Raw genomic sequence first — 15600 nt, forward strand, 5'->3', positions numbered from 1 at the left:
CAGAGACTCAAGGATGAGCAAGGAGCCATATCAATGCAACTCTGCCAATCTCAGCACACCGAGCCTACGCACTGTTGCAGAGCGGCCGGCGCCGTGCCTGCGCACTGTGGCAGAGCCGCCGGCACAGAGCCTGCGCACTGTGGCAGAGCGGCCGGCGCCGAGTCTGCGCACTGTGGCACAGCGGCCGGCACAGAGCCTGCGCACTGTGGCACAGCGGCCGGCGCCAAGCCTGCGCACTGTGGCAGAGCGGCCGGAACAGAGCCTGCGCATTGTGGCAGAGCGGATGGCACAGAGCCTGCGCACTGTGGCAGAGCTGCCGGCACAGAGCCTGCGCATTTTCGCGCGAGTGGCAGGTTCGGCAATGTGACGGCAGGAAGTACTGTTTCCGGTGGAGAGGTCAGGAACTGGTGAGAGCCCTTGGTGGCAGCAGGCTGCTTGGAGATGGTGGGGTTCCGGCAGCTGAGGAATGGGGGAGCTGGCGAGTCAGTGAGCAGGGACAGGTCAGTGTGGGGCTCGGCGTGGTGGTCGGAGAGCCCGGGGCCAGTACCGTGAGCCAGAGCCAGCCCGCAGCTATTCGACTGTGGAGGCATCACAAGAAGTGCAGATTCTGCGGAATGTTGTGATAGCTGTTAAATGTTGCGAAACATTTCGGTGTTGTGGGTTTTTATCCCTCTCTGGAACCGTGAATGAAGAATAAATTCTGTGTCCAGCCCCCTTCCCTTTGCAGCTGGGGTATCGGCCCAGGTGATTTGTTTAAAAACGTGTTGCTGCTGCACTGCCCCCAGTACATGTTTCACACAAGAGGAAAGGCCAATTCGAGAGGTGGGTGGCTTTGGAACTCTGCCTCATGCGGAGGTGGAGCCGGGACCGCCGAATATTCTTAATGGTGTGGAGATGCCGGCGTTGGACGTAGGGGAGCACAATAAGAAGTCTTACAACACCAGATTAAAGTCCAACAGGAATATTTTTAAGGCAGAGGTAGAAAGATTCTTGTTGGGCGAAGGAATCAAAGGTTGTCAGGGGAATGTGGAACACAACACAAACAGACCAGCCATCATATTGAATGGTGGAACAGATTTGAGGGGCTGATTGGCTATCTCCTATGTTTGTAAGTTTCACTTGACTTATGTAAATAGTAAGTTTATACACTGAGTCCAAAAGCAATTAACATAAGGTTATTTAAAAAAAACGAGTAACTCTCCTCTCCCGCCTGCCAATAATCTTTGACTCATTTGTTGATCAAAAATCTGTATAACTCAACCTTGAATACATTCAGTGACCCAGCCTCCACTGCTCTCTCTACAACACAATCAGAATCACAGAATAATACAGTGCAGAAGAGGCCCTTTGGGGCATGGAGTCTGCACTGACACATGAAAGACACCTGACCTGCCTAGCTAATCCAATTTGCCAGCACGTGGCCCATTGCCTCGAATGTTTTGACCTGCCAATTGCTAATCCAGGAACTTTTTAAAGGACAACACCCCACCTCTACCACCCTCCCAGGCAGTGCATTCCAGACCGTGACCAACCTCTGGGTAAAATGATTTTTCCTCAAAACACCCCTAAAGCTCCTGCCCCTCACCTTGAACTTGTGGCTCCCTATCCACCCTGTCCATACCCCTCATAATCTTGTACACCACGATAAGGTCACCCCTCCGTCTTCTCTGCTCCAGTGAAAACAACCCAAGCCTAACCAACCTCACTTCATAATTTAAATGTTCCATCCCAGACAACATCCTGGTGAATCACCCCTGCACCACCTCAATCACATCCTTCCTATAATGTGACAACCAGAACTGTACGCGGTACTCCAAGTGTGGCCTCACCAAAGTTCCGTATGCCAACATGACCTCCTTGCTTTTGTAATCTATGCCTCGATTGATAAAGGCAAGTGTCCCAAATTCCTTTTTCACCACCCTATTAACTTGCCCGTCTGCCTTCAGAGATCTATGGACACACATGCCAAGGTCCCTTTGTTCCTCAGAATTTCCCAGTGTCAGCCTATTCATTGAATACTTTCTTGTTAACTTACTCCTTCCAAAGCGTATCATCTCTCACTTTTCAGGCTTAAATTCCATCTGCCACTTTTCTGCCATTTGACCATCCCGTCTATACCTTCCTGTAACCCAAGATACTCAACCTTACTATTAACCACCCGGCCAATCTTTGTCATCTGTAAACTTACTGTTCACCCACACAGTCTCTGGAAGAGAATTCCAAAGATTCATGAGTTTCGTCTGGGCGACCTCTTATTTTCAAATTGTGCCCTGGTTTTGGATGCTGTTTTGAGAGGAAACATCCCCTCCATATCTATTACTTATCTTACTTTTGGGGACTGAGGGATGTGGTTGGTGTGTTTTTGCTGATATTGGTTAAGGTCAGTTATATATTATTGAATGGCAGAGCAGGCTTGAGGACTGAATAATCTACACCGTTCCTATTTCTTAGGCTAACTCTTTCAGTAACTTACCAGGCAACAGAATCTTAACTTCTTGTTCTGTTTGAAAGAGGAGGGCAAGTCTGGCAGTGCAGCATTCAATCTGTACTGCGTTTCGATCCTAATGTTGGCTTTGAATCACCAATATTCATAGAATCACGACAGGGCAGAAGGAGGCAATTCGGCCCATCGAGTCTGCAACAACCCTCTGAAAGAGCGCCCTAACCAGTCTCCCGTCCTATCCCTGCAACCCCGTAACCCCACTTAACCTCCACATCCCTTGTCACTGAGGGGAAATTTATCATGGCCAATCCACCTATCCTGCACATTTGGATTGTAGGATGAAACCCACGTTGACACAGGGAGAACGTACAAACTCCACACAGATAGTAACCCAAGGTCAAAATTGAGCTCGGGCACTGTGAGGCAGCAGTGCTAACCACCGTGCCACCATATGCTAACCAGCAGAGTATTACGATGAATGTAGGAATTTCAGATGTATTGTGTTATAGGTTTAATAATATTTATAATAATCTTTATTGTCACAAATAGGCTGACATGAAATGAAAATCGCTTATTGTCACGAGTAGGCTTCAATTAAGTTACTGTGAAAAGCCCCTCGTCGCCACATTCCGGCGCCTGTCCAGGGAGGCTGGTACGGGAATCGAACCATGCTGCTGGCCTGCCTTGGTCTGCTTTAAAAGCCAGTGATTTAGCCGAGTGAGCTAAATCAGCCCCAACACTGCAATGAAGTTGCTGTGAAAAGCCCCCAGTTGCAACATTCCGATGCCTGCTCGGGTACACAGGGAGAATTCAAAATGTCCAAATTACCTAATAGCATGTCTTTCGGGACTTATTTGGTGCAGAAAGGGTTAAAAGCCTGGATTTGTCTGTGTCTGCGTGTGTGTGACTGCTGCAGTCATGTTTTAAATTAAATTCTAATTTGAAAGTTTGGGAGCCAGCGGTGCAATTAAAGTATCGTAAAACGTTTGGGTTAATGGAATTTTGTTGTGATTGACTCGCTGTGGAGTTAATTAGATTTCAGCTTGGTAAGATGATGCTGTTGATGGGTGGAGCTAAGGCATCGGGCAGTTTGCAGAAAGCAGGTCAGTTATGAGCTGAATGAAGCTGCGGCCAGAAGTGAAGCAGTTTCCTCTCACTGCAGTTCAGTTAAGAGAGATCAACAGTCTTTCAAGCAGTGCAGACTTGTCTGAGAGGATGGGCAGCTGAAACATGCTGAGAAGCATCTTCTGAAGAAATGCAGCCAAGGTTTCTGCATGATTCGGGTCTTTTATTCAAAGCAGTGTCAAACGATCTTTCTTTCTCAAAGAACATTTATGTAAAGCATGTATTCCAGAGTGCCAATGGTTTAAAGGTGGATTGAAAGCTGAGTCTTTTTATTCCCCTTGTTGTTTGAGTGGTAATAAAGCTATCAGTTAAGGGTATTGTATTCACTGTACTGATTAACGTTGTTTAAGGGGTAATTGTAAGCTATTTTGTGGGGTGATGTTAAATACCGTTAGTAATTAAATTTGTATTAATATACCACATCCTTATTTCTTTGTGAAATCATTCCTGGAGCGAGGTATCCTTTCTTCACAGTCTTACAAAATAAAAATAAAAATTGGGGTTTCTGTCCAGTATCTAGACACTGTTGGGGTGTGGTCTGGGATTGCAATAGTATGCCAGTCATGCTGAGCTACTCCACCTACATGGGCACACGATTACATATAGTAGGCCTGTGCTTCATTGTGAACAAATCCTGAAAATGTAATCAGAAACAGTAAAACCTCTGAATGGCACACAAATGTCAGATGTCCTGAGTGTTCCGCTTAACTTTTCAGAGGATCCACATAACTCTATTCCTGACCAGCATCTTGTTTATTTAGCATGGTGGTGCAGCGGATAGCATTGCTGCCTCACGGCGCCGAGGTCCTCGGTTCGATCCCAGCTCTGGGTCTCCCCGTGTTTGTGTGGGTTTCGCCCGCGCAACCCAAAAATGTGCAGGGTAGGTGGATTGGCCACACTAAATTGCCCCTTAATTGGAAAAAATGAATTGGACACTCTAAATTTAGGAACAAAATGTTGCATTACCTAAAATGGCTTAATCACTGGTATTTCACTTCTTGAATTCGCCATGATTTTAATGGTATTAAAAATGAAGGCTAGGCCAGATAGCCAGAGAGAAATGAAGCAGTGTGAGTGTGACTGCACTGATCAAACACCAAACATATTCCTGTGTCTCCACTTGCTTACTGCACAAGTTGTAACATTAGCTTCTGGTGGATGAAAAAGTTGGTTCATACTGTTAACGTGTTTGGTTCTGGAGGCTAATGGACAAGATCATCAGGTCACTTTGTTGGTAAACCGAATTGGTTCAAGTGATTGCTGAATAAGGATCTGTAGTGATATGCAATATTTTATATATGTAAAATTAAAACAATATGCTGCTGACGCTGGATATCAGAAATTAAAGCAAAGAAAATACCATTGACGTAAGATATAGGCACAGAATTAAGCCATTTGGCCCATCGAGTATGCTCTGCCAAACGATCATGGCTTTTATGTTCCTCATCCCCATTGTCCTGCCTTCTTATTACCCCTGATCCCCTTATTAATCAAGAAATCCCCATATTACTCAAAAACACCAGATTTGTTCTTGAGGTACTGTTACCTACAGGGCTACAGACGAAGAGCTAGAAGGTGGAATTATGCCGAATGGTTCTTTCTTAGAAAATAAGAACTAGGAGTAGACAATTTAGCCTCTCGAGCCTGCTCTACTGTTCAGTGCGATCAAGGCTGATCACATCAAGGCATCATCTCCACTGTCCTATCTGTTCTCCGTAACTGGTTAAACCATTACTAATTAAAAATCTATCATTCCTCCTTAAATTTAGTCACTGTCCCAGCATCCACTGCAGTCTGGGATAGTGAATGCCACAGATTAGCGACCCTTTGGGAGATGTAGTTTCTCCTCATCACTATTTTAAACTTGCTACCTCTTATCTAGAGATATGACCTCTTGTTCTAGAATGCTCTCCAAGAGGAAACATCCACTCCACGTCTACTTTATCCAAACCTTTTATCGTCTTAAATACCTGAATTTGATCTCCACTCATTCTTCTAAACTCTAGAGAGTATAGGCCTCAACTGCTCAATCTTGGGTCTGGCGGTATCTGTGGAGGAGTGGCACAGTAGCACAGTGGTTAGTACTGTTGATTCACAGCGCCAAGGTCCCAGGTTCAATTCCCAGCTTGGGTCACCATCTGCAGAGTCTGCACATTCTCCATGTCTGCGTGGGTTTCCCCCAGGTGCTCCGATTTACTCCCACAAGTCCCCAAAGACTTGCTGTTAGATAATTTGGACATTCTAAATTTCCCCTCTATGTACCCGAACAGGCGTCGGAATGTGGCGACTAGGAACTTTTCACAGTAACTTCATTGCACTGTTAATGTAAGCCTACTTGTGACAATAAAGATTATTATTATAGAGTTAGTGTTTGTTGGGAGTGCAGTGAAGGTTCACCAGACTGATTCCTGGCATGGCAGGATTGTCATATGAGGTGAGATTGCTTCAACCAGGCCTGTATTCACTGGAGTTTAGAAGAACAAGAGGGGATCTAATTGAACCGTATGACATTCTGACGGCTGGACAGACTGGATGCGGGGATGTTGTTTCCTCTGGCTGGGCAATTTGGGTGGGGTGGGGGGTGGGTGGGGATGATCTAGAACAAGGGTCATGATATTGAATGGTGGAGCAGGCTCGAAGAACCAAATGGCCCACTCCTCCTAGTTCCTATGTTTTTTTACTTTATGATAAACTGATCTGTTACAGAACACAAATCAATTTCGATTGATTTCCGGCTCGATTCCCGGCTGGGTCACTGTCTGTGCGGAGTCTGCACGTCCTCCCCGTGTGTACGTGGGTTTCCTCCGGGTGCTCCGGTTTCCTCCCACAGTCCAAAGATGTGCGGGTTAGGTGGATTGGCCATGCTAAATTGCCCGTAGTGTCCTAAAAAGTAAGGTTAAGGAGGGGGTTGTTGGGTTACGGGTATAGGGTGGATACGTGGGTTTGAGTAGGGTGATCATTGCTCGGCACAACATCGAGGACCGAAGGGCCTGTTCTGTGCTGTACTGTTCTATGTTCTATGTTCTAATTATGCTGAAATGTCACAAGAATCTTTCTTTACTATTTAAAGATGGCACCTGGAAGAACTATCCTGAGGAAGCTGCCTGACACGATAGCAGCCTGACATGATGGAGCTGCCAAACTACGGCAGGCAGCTGATGCAGCAGCTGTATACCCTGAGAAAAGAGGAACAGTTCTGTGACTGCACCTTACTTATCGGAAACACTCAGTTTCGAGCACACAAACTCGTACTGGCCGCCTCCAGCTTGCTCTTTAAATCTCTGCTGGACAACACGGACACGATTTCCATTGACCAAGCCGTTGTCTGCCCGGCAGAGTTTGCTGTTCTTTTGGAGATGGTCTATACGGGGAAAGTTCCGCCAGGGAAGCACAACTTTACAAAAGTGGTTTCTGTTGCTGACAATTTGCAAATGTTTGATATCGCAGTAAGCTGCAAAAACATTGTAGCAAATCTAATGAAACACACTGTGGCAAATGAATTGCAGGTGTCTAGCCCTGCTGTAGGTGAGCATCTAGAGACACAAAGTGCAACAGACTCAAATCAGTGTTGCACAATGCAAGAATCGGATAAGGTTGAGTCTACTCCTAATCTTACTGAAATAAATGGGGCAGCTGAGCAAAGCATGTCCCTGGAAGTATTAAACTGTACTGACGTTGAAGGCTTAGAAAGCACTGGAGATGCATTCCCCTCTGAGGAGAATATTGTGTTTGGTGATACTGTTGATCTGAAACAAGGTGCTGAGCACCAAGAAGACTTAGCAGAAAGCAATATCGGTAACATCCAGGATGTTAGTAATTCCTCAGGTTGTACTGAGGGTGGCGAAATGGTCAGTGAGCCAGCCAAGGGGAAGCTCACAATATCAGGTACAGCGCAGTACTGTAGAGTTTCCCTTTGAATTGATCTTTGTGACCAGAGTGAACAGATGTTTATCAATGAAATGTCATTTGGTGAGTTTCAGTCAATGAAACAGCCAGGTTCATAGGAAATGTCTCTCAAACGCTCTCAATCAGAGATGGGAAAGGATTCTGATGTGGTTACCAAGCCAACAATAATTGTGTTTTGGCAAGTTCTGGTTCTTTAATATTTCAGGTCAACCTTTGTAGCAGTATTAATATATAACTGTTATTGGTTGACTACTTTGGGAAAGATTGCTGGTGGAAAGGGCCTTGGTGAGACCACATCTAGAGCACTGTGTGCCATTTTGGTTTCCTTGTTCAATTAAGGAAGCAATTCAGCTGTTACCTGGGATGGGGAGGACTTTTTTATTTGTTCATGGCACGTGGGCATCACAGGCTGTGCCAGCATTTGTTGCCCATCCCTAATTGCCCTTGAGGGGCAGTTAAGAGTCAACCACATTGCTGGGGTCTGGAGTCACATATAGGCCAGACCAGGTAAGGATGGCAGATTTTCTTCTCTAAAGCACATCAGTGAACCAGATGGTTTTTACTACAATCGGCAATGGTCATCACTGGACTTTTAATTCCAGATTTTGCATTGACTTCAGTGCAAATCCTGCAGAGGTGGGATTTGAACCTGGGATCCCAGAGTATTCTGGGTCTCTTGATTACTAGTCCAGTAACAATACCGCTTCGCCACAGCCTCCCCGCAATGAGGAAAGGTTGGACAGATTGGGCCTGTATGCATTGGAGTTTAGAAGATTGAAAGGTGATCTTATTGAAATATGATGTGGAGATGCCGGCGGTGGACTGGGGTGAGCACAGTAAGAAGTCTTATAACACCAGGTTAAAGTCCAACGGGTTTGTTTCAAACACTAGCTTTCGGAGTACTTCAGGTGAGGAAGGAGCAGTGCTCCGAAAGCTAGTGTTTGAAACAAACCTGTTGGACTTTAGCCTGGTGTAAGACTTCTTATTGAAATATAAAAGACCCTGAAGGAAATTGACAGGATGGATGCTGAAAATATATTTCTCTTGTGGTCAGGACTCGAACTAGGGGGGCACTGTTTAAAAATAAAGGATCTTCCATTTAAGCCGGAGATGAGAAGAGTTTTTCTGAGGGAACTCCCCTACCTGGAGAGCAATAGACAGTCATTGAATATTTTTATGGTTGCGGTAAATAGATTTTCAACCAGCAAGGCAGTCAAAAGTTGTCTGAAGTAGGCAGAACGTGGAGTTGAGGTCACAATCTGATCAGCCATGATGTTATTGAATGAAGCAGCAGTCTCAAGAGGATAAAGGGCCGAATCCTGCTTCTAATTTGGATGTTCGAATGTGACCCTCTAATGTTAATTTATGAATTCTGCACTATTCGAAAGTCTGTGGATACTCTTGACGTCGTTGCCCAATCCATGGAATCCCTACAGTGCAGACGGAGCCCATTCGGTTCATCGAGTCTGCACTAGACCCACTCCCCTACCCTATCCCTGCAACCCCACCTAACTTGCATATCTTTGGACTGTAGGGGGAGGGGGAAGCTGAAGCACCAAGAGGCAAGTCACACAGACGCAGGGAGAAAGTGCAAACTCAACACAGACAATCACCCAGAGCTGAAATCGAACCCGGGTCCCTGCTAAGCACTGCCACCATGGTTCAGTAGAATGAAAGAGTTTGAATTTATGCGCTGACTGTTTTGTTTCTCCAGGATGTCCCAAAGTCAGTGAAATATTTTTGAAGTGTTTCAGGTGATAGAGGTAGTAGGTTTTGGAGATGCCGTTGATGTTGCTGTGCATCTTGCAGATGGGGGACACCACAACCACAGGGAAGCTGATGGTGAACGGAGTGGATGTTTTAAAGTGATGGATGAGATGTTTTGTCCTGGGTGATGCCTAACTTCCTGAGTTGTCGCAGTTGCCTCATCCTATTATGAATATTCCATCACACTCCTGACTTGTAGATGGTGGAAAGGCAAGAGTCAGGCAATGGAACATTGTTTGTTCTGGTTTGAGTCCCTTAGCTTTGACTATCAGACCTGCAGTTTTTGTGCCTTTTACGTTCCATTGTTCCTCCTGGACACGGGGCAACCAGATTGGCTGGCTGTAAGGCAACTGTAAATGCTCTCCTTTTCTGTAGGAAACCAAATGCCAGAACTGGAAAGATTGAGGTAGTTACAGATTGTTACACTAAGTATCTCGGACATGACAGTACAGCTCTCGCCTGTATCTGATCACCCCCTAAGAGAGATGATTGGTCAGTGGTGAGTTAATGCACGTGCAATTGTTCTAATTAATATGTTTTACGTTGTCTAAAAGCATTGGGGTGGATTCTCCATCTCGCCACGCCAGATTTCTGGTTCAGCACGCTGACGGGATGCTCCGTTTCGCCGCCTGGTCAATGGGGTTTCCCATTGTGGAGCAGCCCCACACCGTCGGGAAACCCGGGCTGCTGGCAAAATGGAACATCTCAATGGCGGCGGAGAATCCAGCCCATTGATTTTTTAGCATTGTTTTAGCAATGTTCAGGGCATTTTGATATTCATGTTTACATGATCAAAAGTTTGAGCAGTGCATGTTCTGGGAGATGTTTAAATTAACCTGTTGTGTTTAACCTGTGCCAAAATTGGATTTGATTTTGCCATTATAACATGAAGCTTCTGCAGAAATAATGTTGTTTTTGTCTCTGTGAGCAGAGGAGCCCAAGAATCTCACAGAGCAAGAGTTCCTTTTGCAGCATAGACATGACCTGGCAGAGGCTGTCCAAGACCTACGCGTCTTAGTGGATTCTGTGGTTAAATGTGATGACATCCCGATGGCAGAGAAAAAGGTATTGATCAATATTTGATATCCATATTTCAAATAATAGTCTCATTTTCACCTCTCCCTGTTGGTTACTCTCACTGTACCCACCCCCCTCTGGACCACCAGCCAGAACCCTTCCCACACACAGGAAGATGTTGCAGTCCCAGCCTTGACATTAATGTTTTCCTGATGCAATTTGCTTGCTCAACTCCTACTTCACTTGCTCCATTAAAGAATGGGATAAACTCTTAAACTCTTTCAATGTGAGACTGGGAGGTGAGTATTGTGAAGTAAATATTTCTATTGCTAAAGATGCGTCACCAAGCTTCCAGTATAGTGACTGCATGATAGAAGTGTATAAATGTTGATTATTTTACCTATGTCTAGATTTGCGACAATGGAAATAGTTAAATCCTGGGATAAAATGTAGTATGATTGAACGAGGCTAACCAGTATCCACCTGCTGTGTTCTGCTTCAGGTATTCTTAGACTGCTGTATGGAAGGAGAAAGTAGTGAAGTTTTCTGCAGGTTACTGGATAAAGTTACAGAAGAGAAGACTTTGCAACTAGAAACCCTGATATTTGTGCTTGAACAGAGCAAAGAAGCTTACCCCAGGCTGCAAACTGTGCTTCAGAACTTAAACCGAAACCTGCCCATAGAACGTTTAATATTAACTGGTGAGTTCCTGCATCAGTAACTAATAACCATTTGGTAATACAGAACTTAAATGCAGCTCGAAAAAAGACACATGCTGTCAAAGTTTTTTGTCTTGCACTCATCAGGACATATGCAAACATGAAAATGCCAAAGAGAAAAATGAAAATTCAAAAAAGAAAAATGAAAATTCCAAAGAGAAAAATGAAAATTCCAAAGAGAAAAGTGAAAATGCCAAAAGAAAAATGAATATATACATATGAATATCTGTGGCTTCTAGCAAGTGTACATCAGCTACATGATTATTAGCTCGACTGAGGGCACTTTAATTGGTTGTTAATTTAATTCCTAGCACTAAGTGCTGCTCAATCATGGAGTCATATCTAACTTACAGTTTGGAGAATGCATGCTGGACTTTGGAAATTATGTTCTGAGTTTTGCAAGCATGGTATCATGGCACCCTAGGCTAGTGTGCAGGCAATGCCCAAGGTCCGATAAACTAGTCATCAGGTTTGTAACTTAGAGGGATGAAATGTCATTTCAAGGACATTTCATCACAAGGTATGTGAGATAAACCACAAACGACACGCCCATTCATCCTTCCCTTCCCACCATATAAGTTCCCTCAGTTTTACATCTGCCACTTATCAGCACTTAAACTCGTGACAATACATCCACAATAATATTGTATTTTCCGGGAACATGCACAATTTTTACATTGAAAGGTTGCAGAAATAAATTCCAATGGAACAATCTTGTCTTCAGAGTTTTACATTTTTCACAACCGCAAGTGGTTTATTGTCTGTGTACTAAAGGTAAAGTCGCTATCGTCCCGATGACCTTGCGCTGCTTTCCTCTTTGAGGGAGAGAAATGACTCGTGGTGATTTAACCTGAAGATCACCACACCTCAGTTGAGGGGCGAGGTTGAGAACGCGAGGCCTTCATGAATGAATAACGGTACAGGAATTGAACCCACGCTGGTCTTGCTCTGCATCACAAACCAGCTGTCTAGTTCACTGAGCTAATCCAGTCCCCATGTCCAGCATGATAATAAACAAAGCCTAGTCTATGTTTTGCTTATTATAATGCCAGACATTAACTTCAAAATGCTGAAGAGCTAGTGGTAGTTTCCTTCTCAGTCGTGGAGTACTTCCTTTGGCACAGACTTAAAGTTTCTTTGAAAAGTATCCCACCAGCTTCTCTATTCCTGACTTGTCATCCTGTAGTAACACTGGCCCCACCCCCAGGTTGCTGGCATCCATGACCATTTTTTAAAGGGTTTGGGAAAATGGGGCGGACAAGTTTCTTACCAATATGGCCCTCAATTACTCAAACACTTGTGGCATTCCGTGAACAATATCATTTGTGCTTGTTTCTGCAAGATATTAGTCAAGGGTTCCACCATGGTACTAAAGTTAGGGTCACACTTTCTATAGAACCTGCACATGCCTCGGAACCTCATCATCTCCTGTTTTATTTTGGGAATGGGGAAATCTAGTAATGCCCTTACCGTGCTGTTCTGAGTACTACTCGTCCTTGTCCCAAAACGTTCCCTAGGTAGGTCACTGTTGCTTTGGCCAATTTGCTTTTTGCCAAATTGATGACAAATTCGGCAACTGCAGTTGTTTAAATAACTCCTCCAGTTGTCCTCCGTGTTCCTTCCATGTGCCATTGTAAACTACCACTTTGTCCAAATAGCCCACATAAGATAGGCACCCTAGCCACTACTTGATGTATAAGTCATTGAAATGTAGCTGGTGCATTTTAAAATTCAAACGGCATCACTTTCTACTGATACAATCCCCTTGGGAGTCACAACGGCAGATATCTATTTAGCCCTGGGCGTTAAAGGAAACTAACAATATCCTTTTGACAAATCAATTTTCGAAAGTCATGAGGCACTGCCTATCCTATCAATTCAGACCTCCAACCTGGGAATAGGATACAAATATGCTTTGGTGATGGCATTGACCTTTGGTAGTCTATACAGAACTGGGTTGTCCTATCCGGCTTGGGTACTAACGTGACTGGCAAACTCCAACTATTACTGGGCTCAATTAAATGATTCTCCAACATGTATTGGATCTCCACTCCTATCCGGGCTAGTTTCTGTGAGTTCAGTTGATATGAATGCTGTTTTATCGGGTTGGAGTCATCTGCTTCTACCTCATGTCCAGTTAATGTAGCGCACCCTAGTGTTTCCTACAAATTTTCTTGTACTTTTGCGATAGCCTTATGAGATTTTTTTTGTTGCTCCTCTTCTAAGTATGCAAACTTGGTATTTAATTTGCCAGTCGTACCACAGGGGGGTCGCTCAAAACTGTTGACCTCCTCCCTTTCCTCACTCTTACTAAATCTGTCTTCTTCTACCACTACTACCACTTGACACACTAGTTCCTTCCTATCTTCTTCCCCAAGATGATATTTTTTCAACTTCATTCTGTGGCATAATTGGTCCTTCTTCCTGTCGTCCGGGGTATCTATTCGGTAATTCACCTTACTCGCCTCCGAATTGTCTTATAGGAGCTGCTGAATTTCATTTTCAGAGGTTTGTCTTGCAAAGACAACAATACCAATACCTCATCTCCAGCCTGGAATGTTTTGGACCTGGCATGTTTGTGTGTCCACATTATCATTCTTGCTCCTGAAACTTTTAAATGCTTTTGGGCTACCTGAAAAGCTCTTGTGAAACTTTCCAGAAACTTGGGCATATGATCCAACATTGAAGATCCATCTTTTTGTTTTAGAAACTTCTCTTTCATCAACTTTAAAAGACCCTGTACTTTATGGACATCGACCAATTCAAAGGGGCTAAACGCAGTAGATTCGATCAGAGAATCCCTAGTGGCAAATAGTAAAACAATCCATTCCCTTGTCTCAATCTTTGGACATGCATAGAAATAGGCCCTTATCATGGTTTTCCAAAGCTCCCGGAGTTTGTGGATGATAGGTGGTCGACTGTAGGGGCTAGTTTGGCACAGTGGTCTAAACAGCTGTCTTGTAATGCACAACAAGGCAGCAGCGCGGGTTCAATTCCCGTACCGGCCTCCTCGAACAGGCAGCGGAATGTGGCGACTAGGGGCTTTTCAGAGTAACTTCATTGAAGCCTATTTGTGACAATAAGCTATTATTATTATTATTATTAGTCGCTTGACACATGAACTACAAATTTTGCCGGGAAAGTTTTAGACCTCTACTTTTTATTCACTTGTCAATTCAATTAACTTATCTTTTCCAAGCCCTTATAAATAAACCAAAGACTGGTCCTCCATCTGAAGAAAGGCTCTAGCAGCTTCCAGAGCCATCCTGTTATGGTATTACAAGCTTGGTGCCTCTTTATTATATTCTGGACAAATAGTTGGGTTCTACCGTTCCAAAGACCCAGGAACCAAACTATGTCATGGCGACCTGGGCTAGCGCGTGGTCAATTCCAGCCCCACTTGGCCCAGAGTCGCAACACAGGTGAAGTTAGATTTTAAAGTACCCAAGGTTTTGGTTGAGCCCAATAAACTACAGTCATCAGGTTTGTAACTTTAACAAAAATAACCTTTTATTCTGTACAGTATTATAATTAAACTGACAGACTGTCTACCCTTTCTGGAAAGGGAAAGAAAATATTAATAAAAATAAAAGGATAAGGATCTTTGATGCACTGGGATGACTTCTAGTTCGTGCCTTTCTGAAGTTCAGGCTTTCGTTTTGGTGGTAATTCCTTGTAGGTTTGAAATGGTTTTCTCTGGCAAGGTTGTTTACCTTCTCTGGAGACTCAGAATCATTTCAGGTTTACAGCAAAACTGCAAAGGACCAGTTCTTTCATTTCGGCAAGCAGGAGAGAGAAAGAGATGTGTTTCCTACACTTTCAAGGTCTAACACTTCTGTTGGGTTCTTTCATAAAGCATCACACAGGAACCAATCACTGACCATTGTCAGGCAGAACAATGTCTCTGCCCAACCTGCCAGTTGCCAGTTAATCAATTGAACCAACTTCATAGAAGAATGATAGAATCCCTACTGTGCAGAAGGAGGCTATTCGGCCCATCGAGTCTGCACCGAACCTCTGAACAGCACTCTAGGCCCAATTCCCCGCCCTATTCCCGTAACCCCACTGAAACTTTGGACAATTAGGGGCAATTTATCATGTCCAATCCACCTAACCATGTCTTTGTGGGAGGAAACCGGAGCATTCGGAGGAAACCACGCAGACACGGGAGAACGTTCAAACTCCACACAGTCACTCGCGGTCAGAATTTGAACAAACTAAAGCGGGGGGACAACAATAGCTCCCTGGTGCATTTGGCAGGGTGGCACCTCGGTGAATCAAAGTCGACTTGCCAGCCAATAAGCACCCCTTTTATCATGCGGTATAAAAGTTCTTTTTGAAATTTGGCATTCTTGCACCTGTCCAGATGGGTGCAGGAAGGAAAGCTTTGACAGCATGTGTCCCTTATTTTCAGGAGTGCCAGCAACTTCTATACTAACCAGTAAATTTGGGATGTGTTGTGTTCAATGGTTTAACCTCTGGTTTGAGTATAGGGCATGTAAACTTTCTCAGTTTTTCCAAAGCCATATTAGCTGCGGGTCTCATTGTGTTGACAGAAAACGGCTTGTTAGCACCACAATTTTGAATTATATATTTCAAGTTTAGTTCATAGTGCCAAAATAA

At 44.3% G+C, this 15600-nt stretch overlaps 1 protein-coding gene across 1 annotated transcript in view; it reads left to right on the plus strand.

The window, feature by feature from the left end:
- The first annotated feature begins 349 nt into the window (after positions 1-349).
- The window catches only part of zbtb40 (zinc finger and BTB domain containing 40), a 105082-nt gene continuing 89831 nt past the window's right edge, over positions 350-15600 (plus strand). Inside the window, 4 exon segments of the mRNA XM_038773574.1 lie at positions 350-500; positions 6639-7453; positions 10173-10306; positions 10761-10959. Of these exon segments, the coding sequence (XP_038629502.1) occupies positions 6694-7453; positions 10173-10306; positions 10761-10959 (1093 nt within the window). The 5' untranslated portion in view covers positions 350-500; positions 6639-6693.

This window comes from Scyliorhinus canicula, chromosome 16 (assembly GCF_902713615.1).
Source record: "Scyliorhinus canicula chromosome 16, sScyCan1.1, whole genome shotgun sequence".
Classification (NCBI taxonomy): domain Eukaryota; kingdom Metazoa; phylum Chordata; class Chondrichthyes; order Carcharhiniformes; family Scyliorhinidae; genus Scyliorhinus; species Scyliorhinus canicula.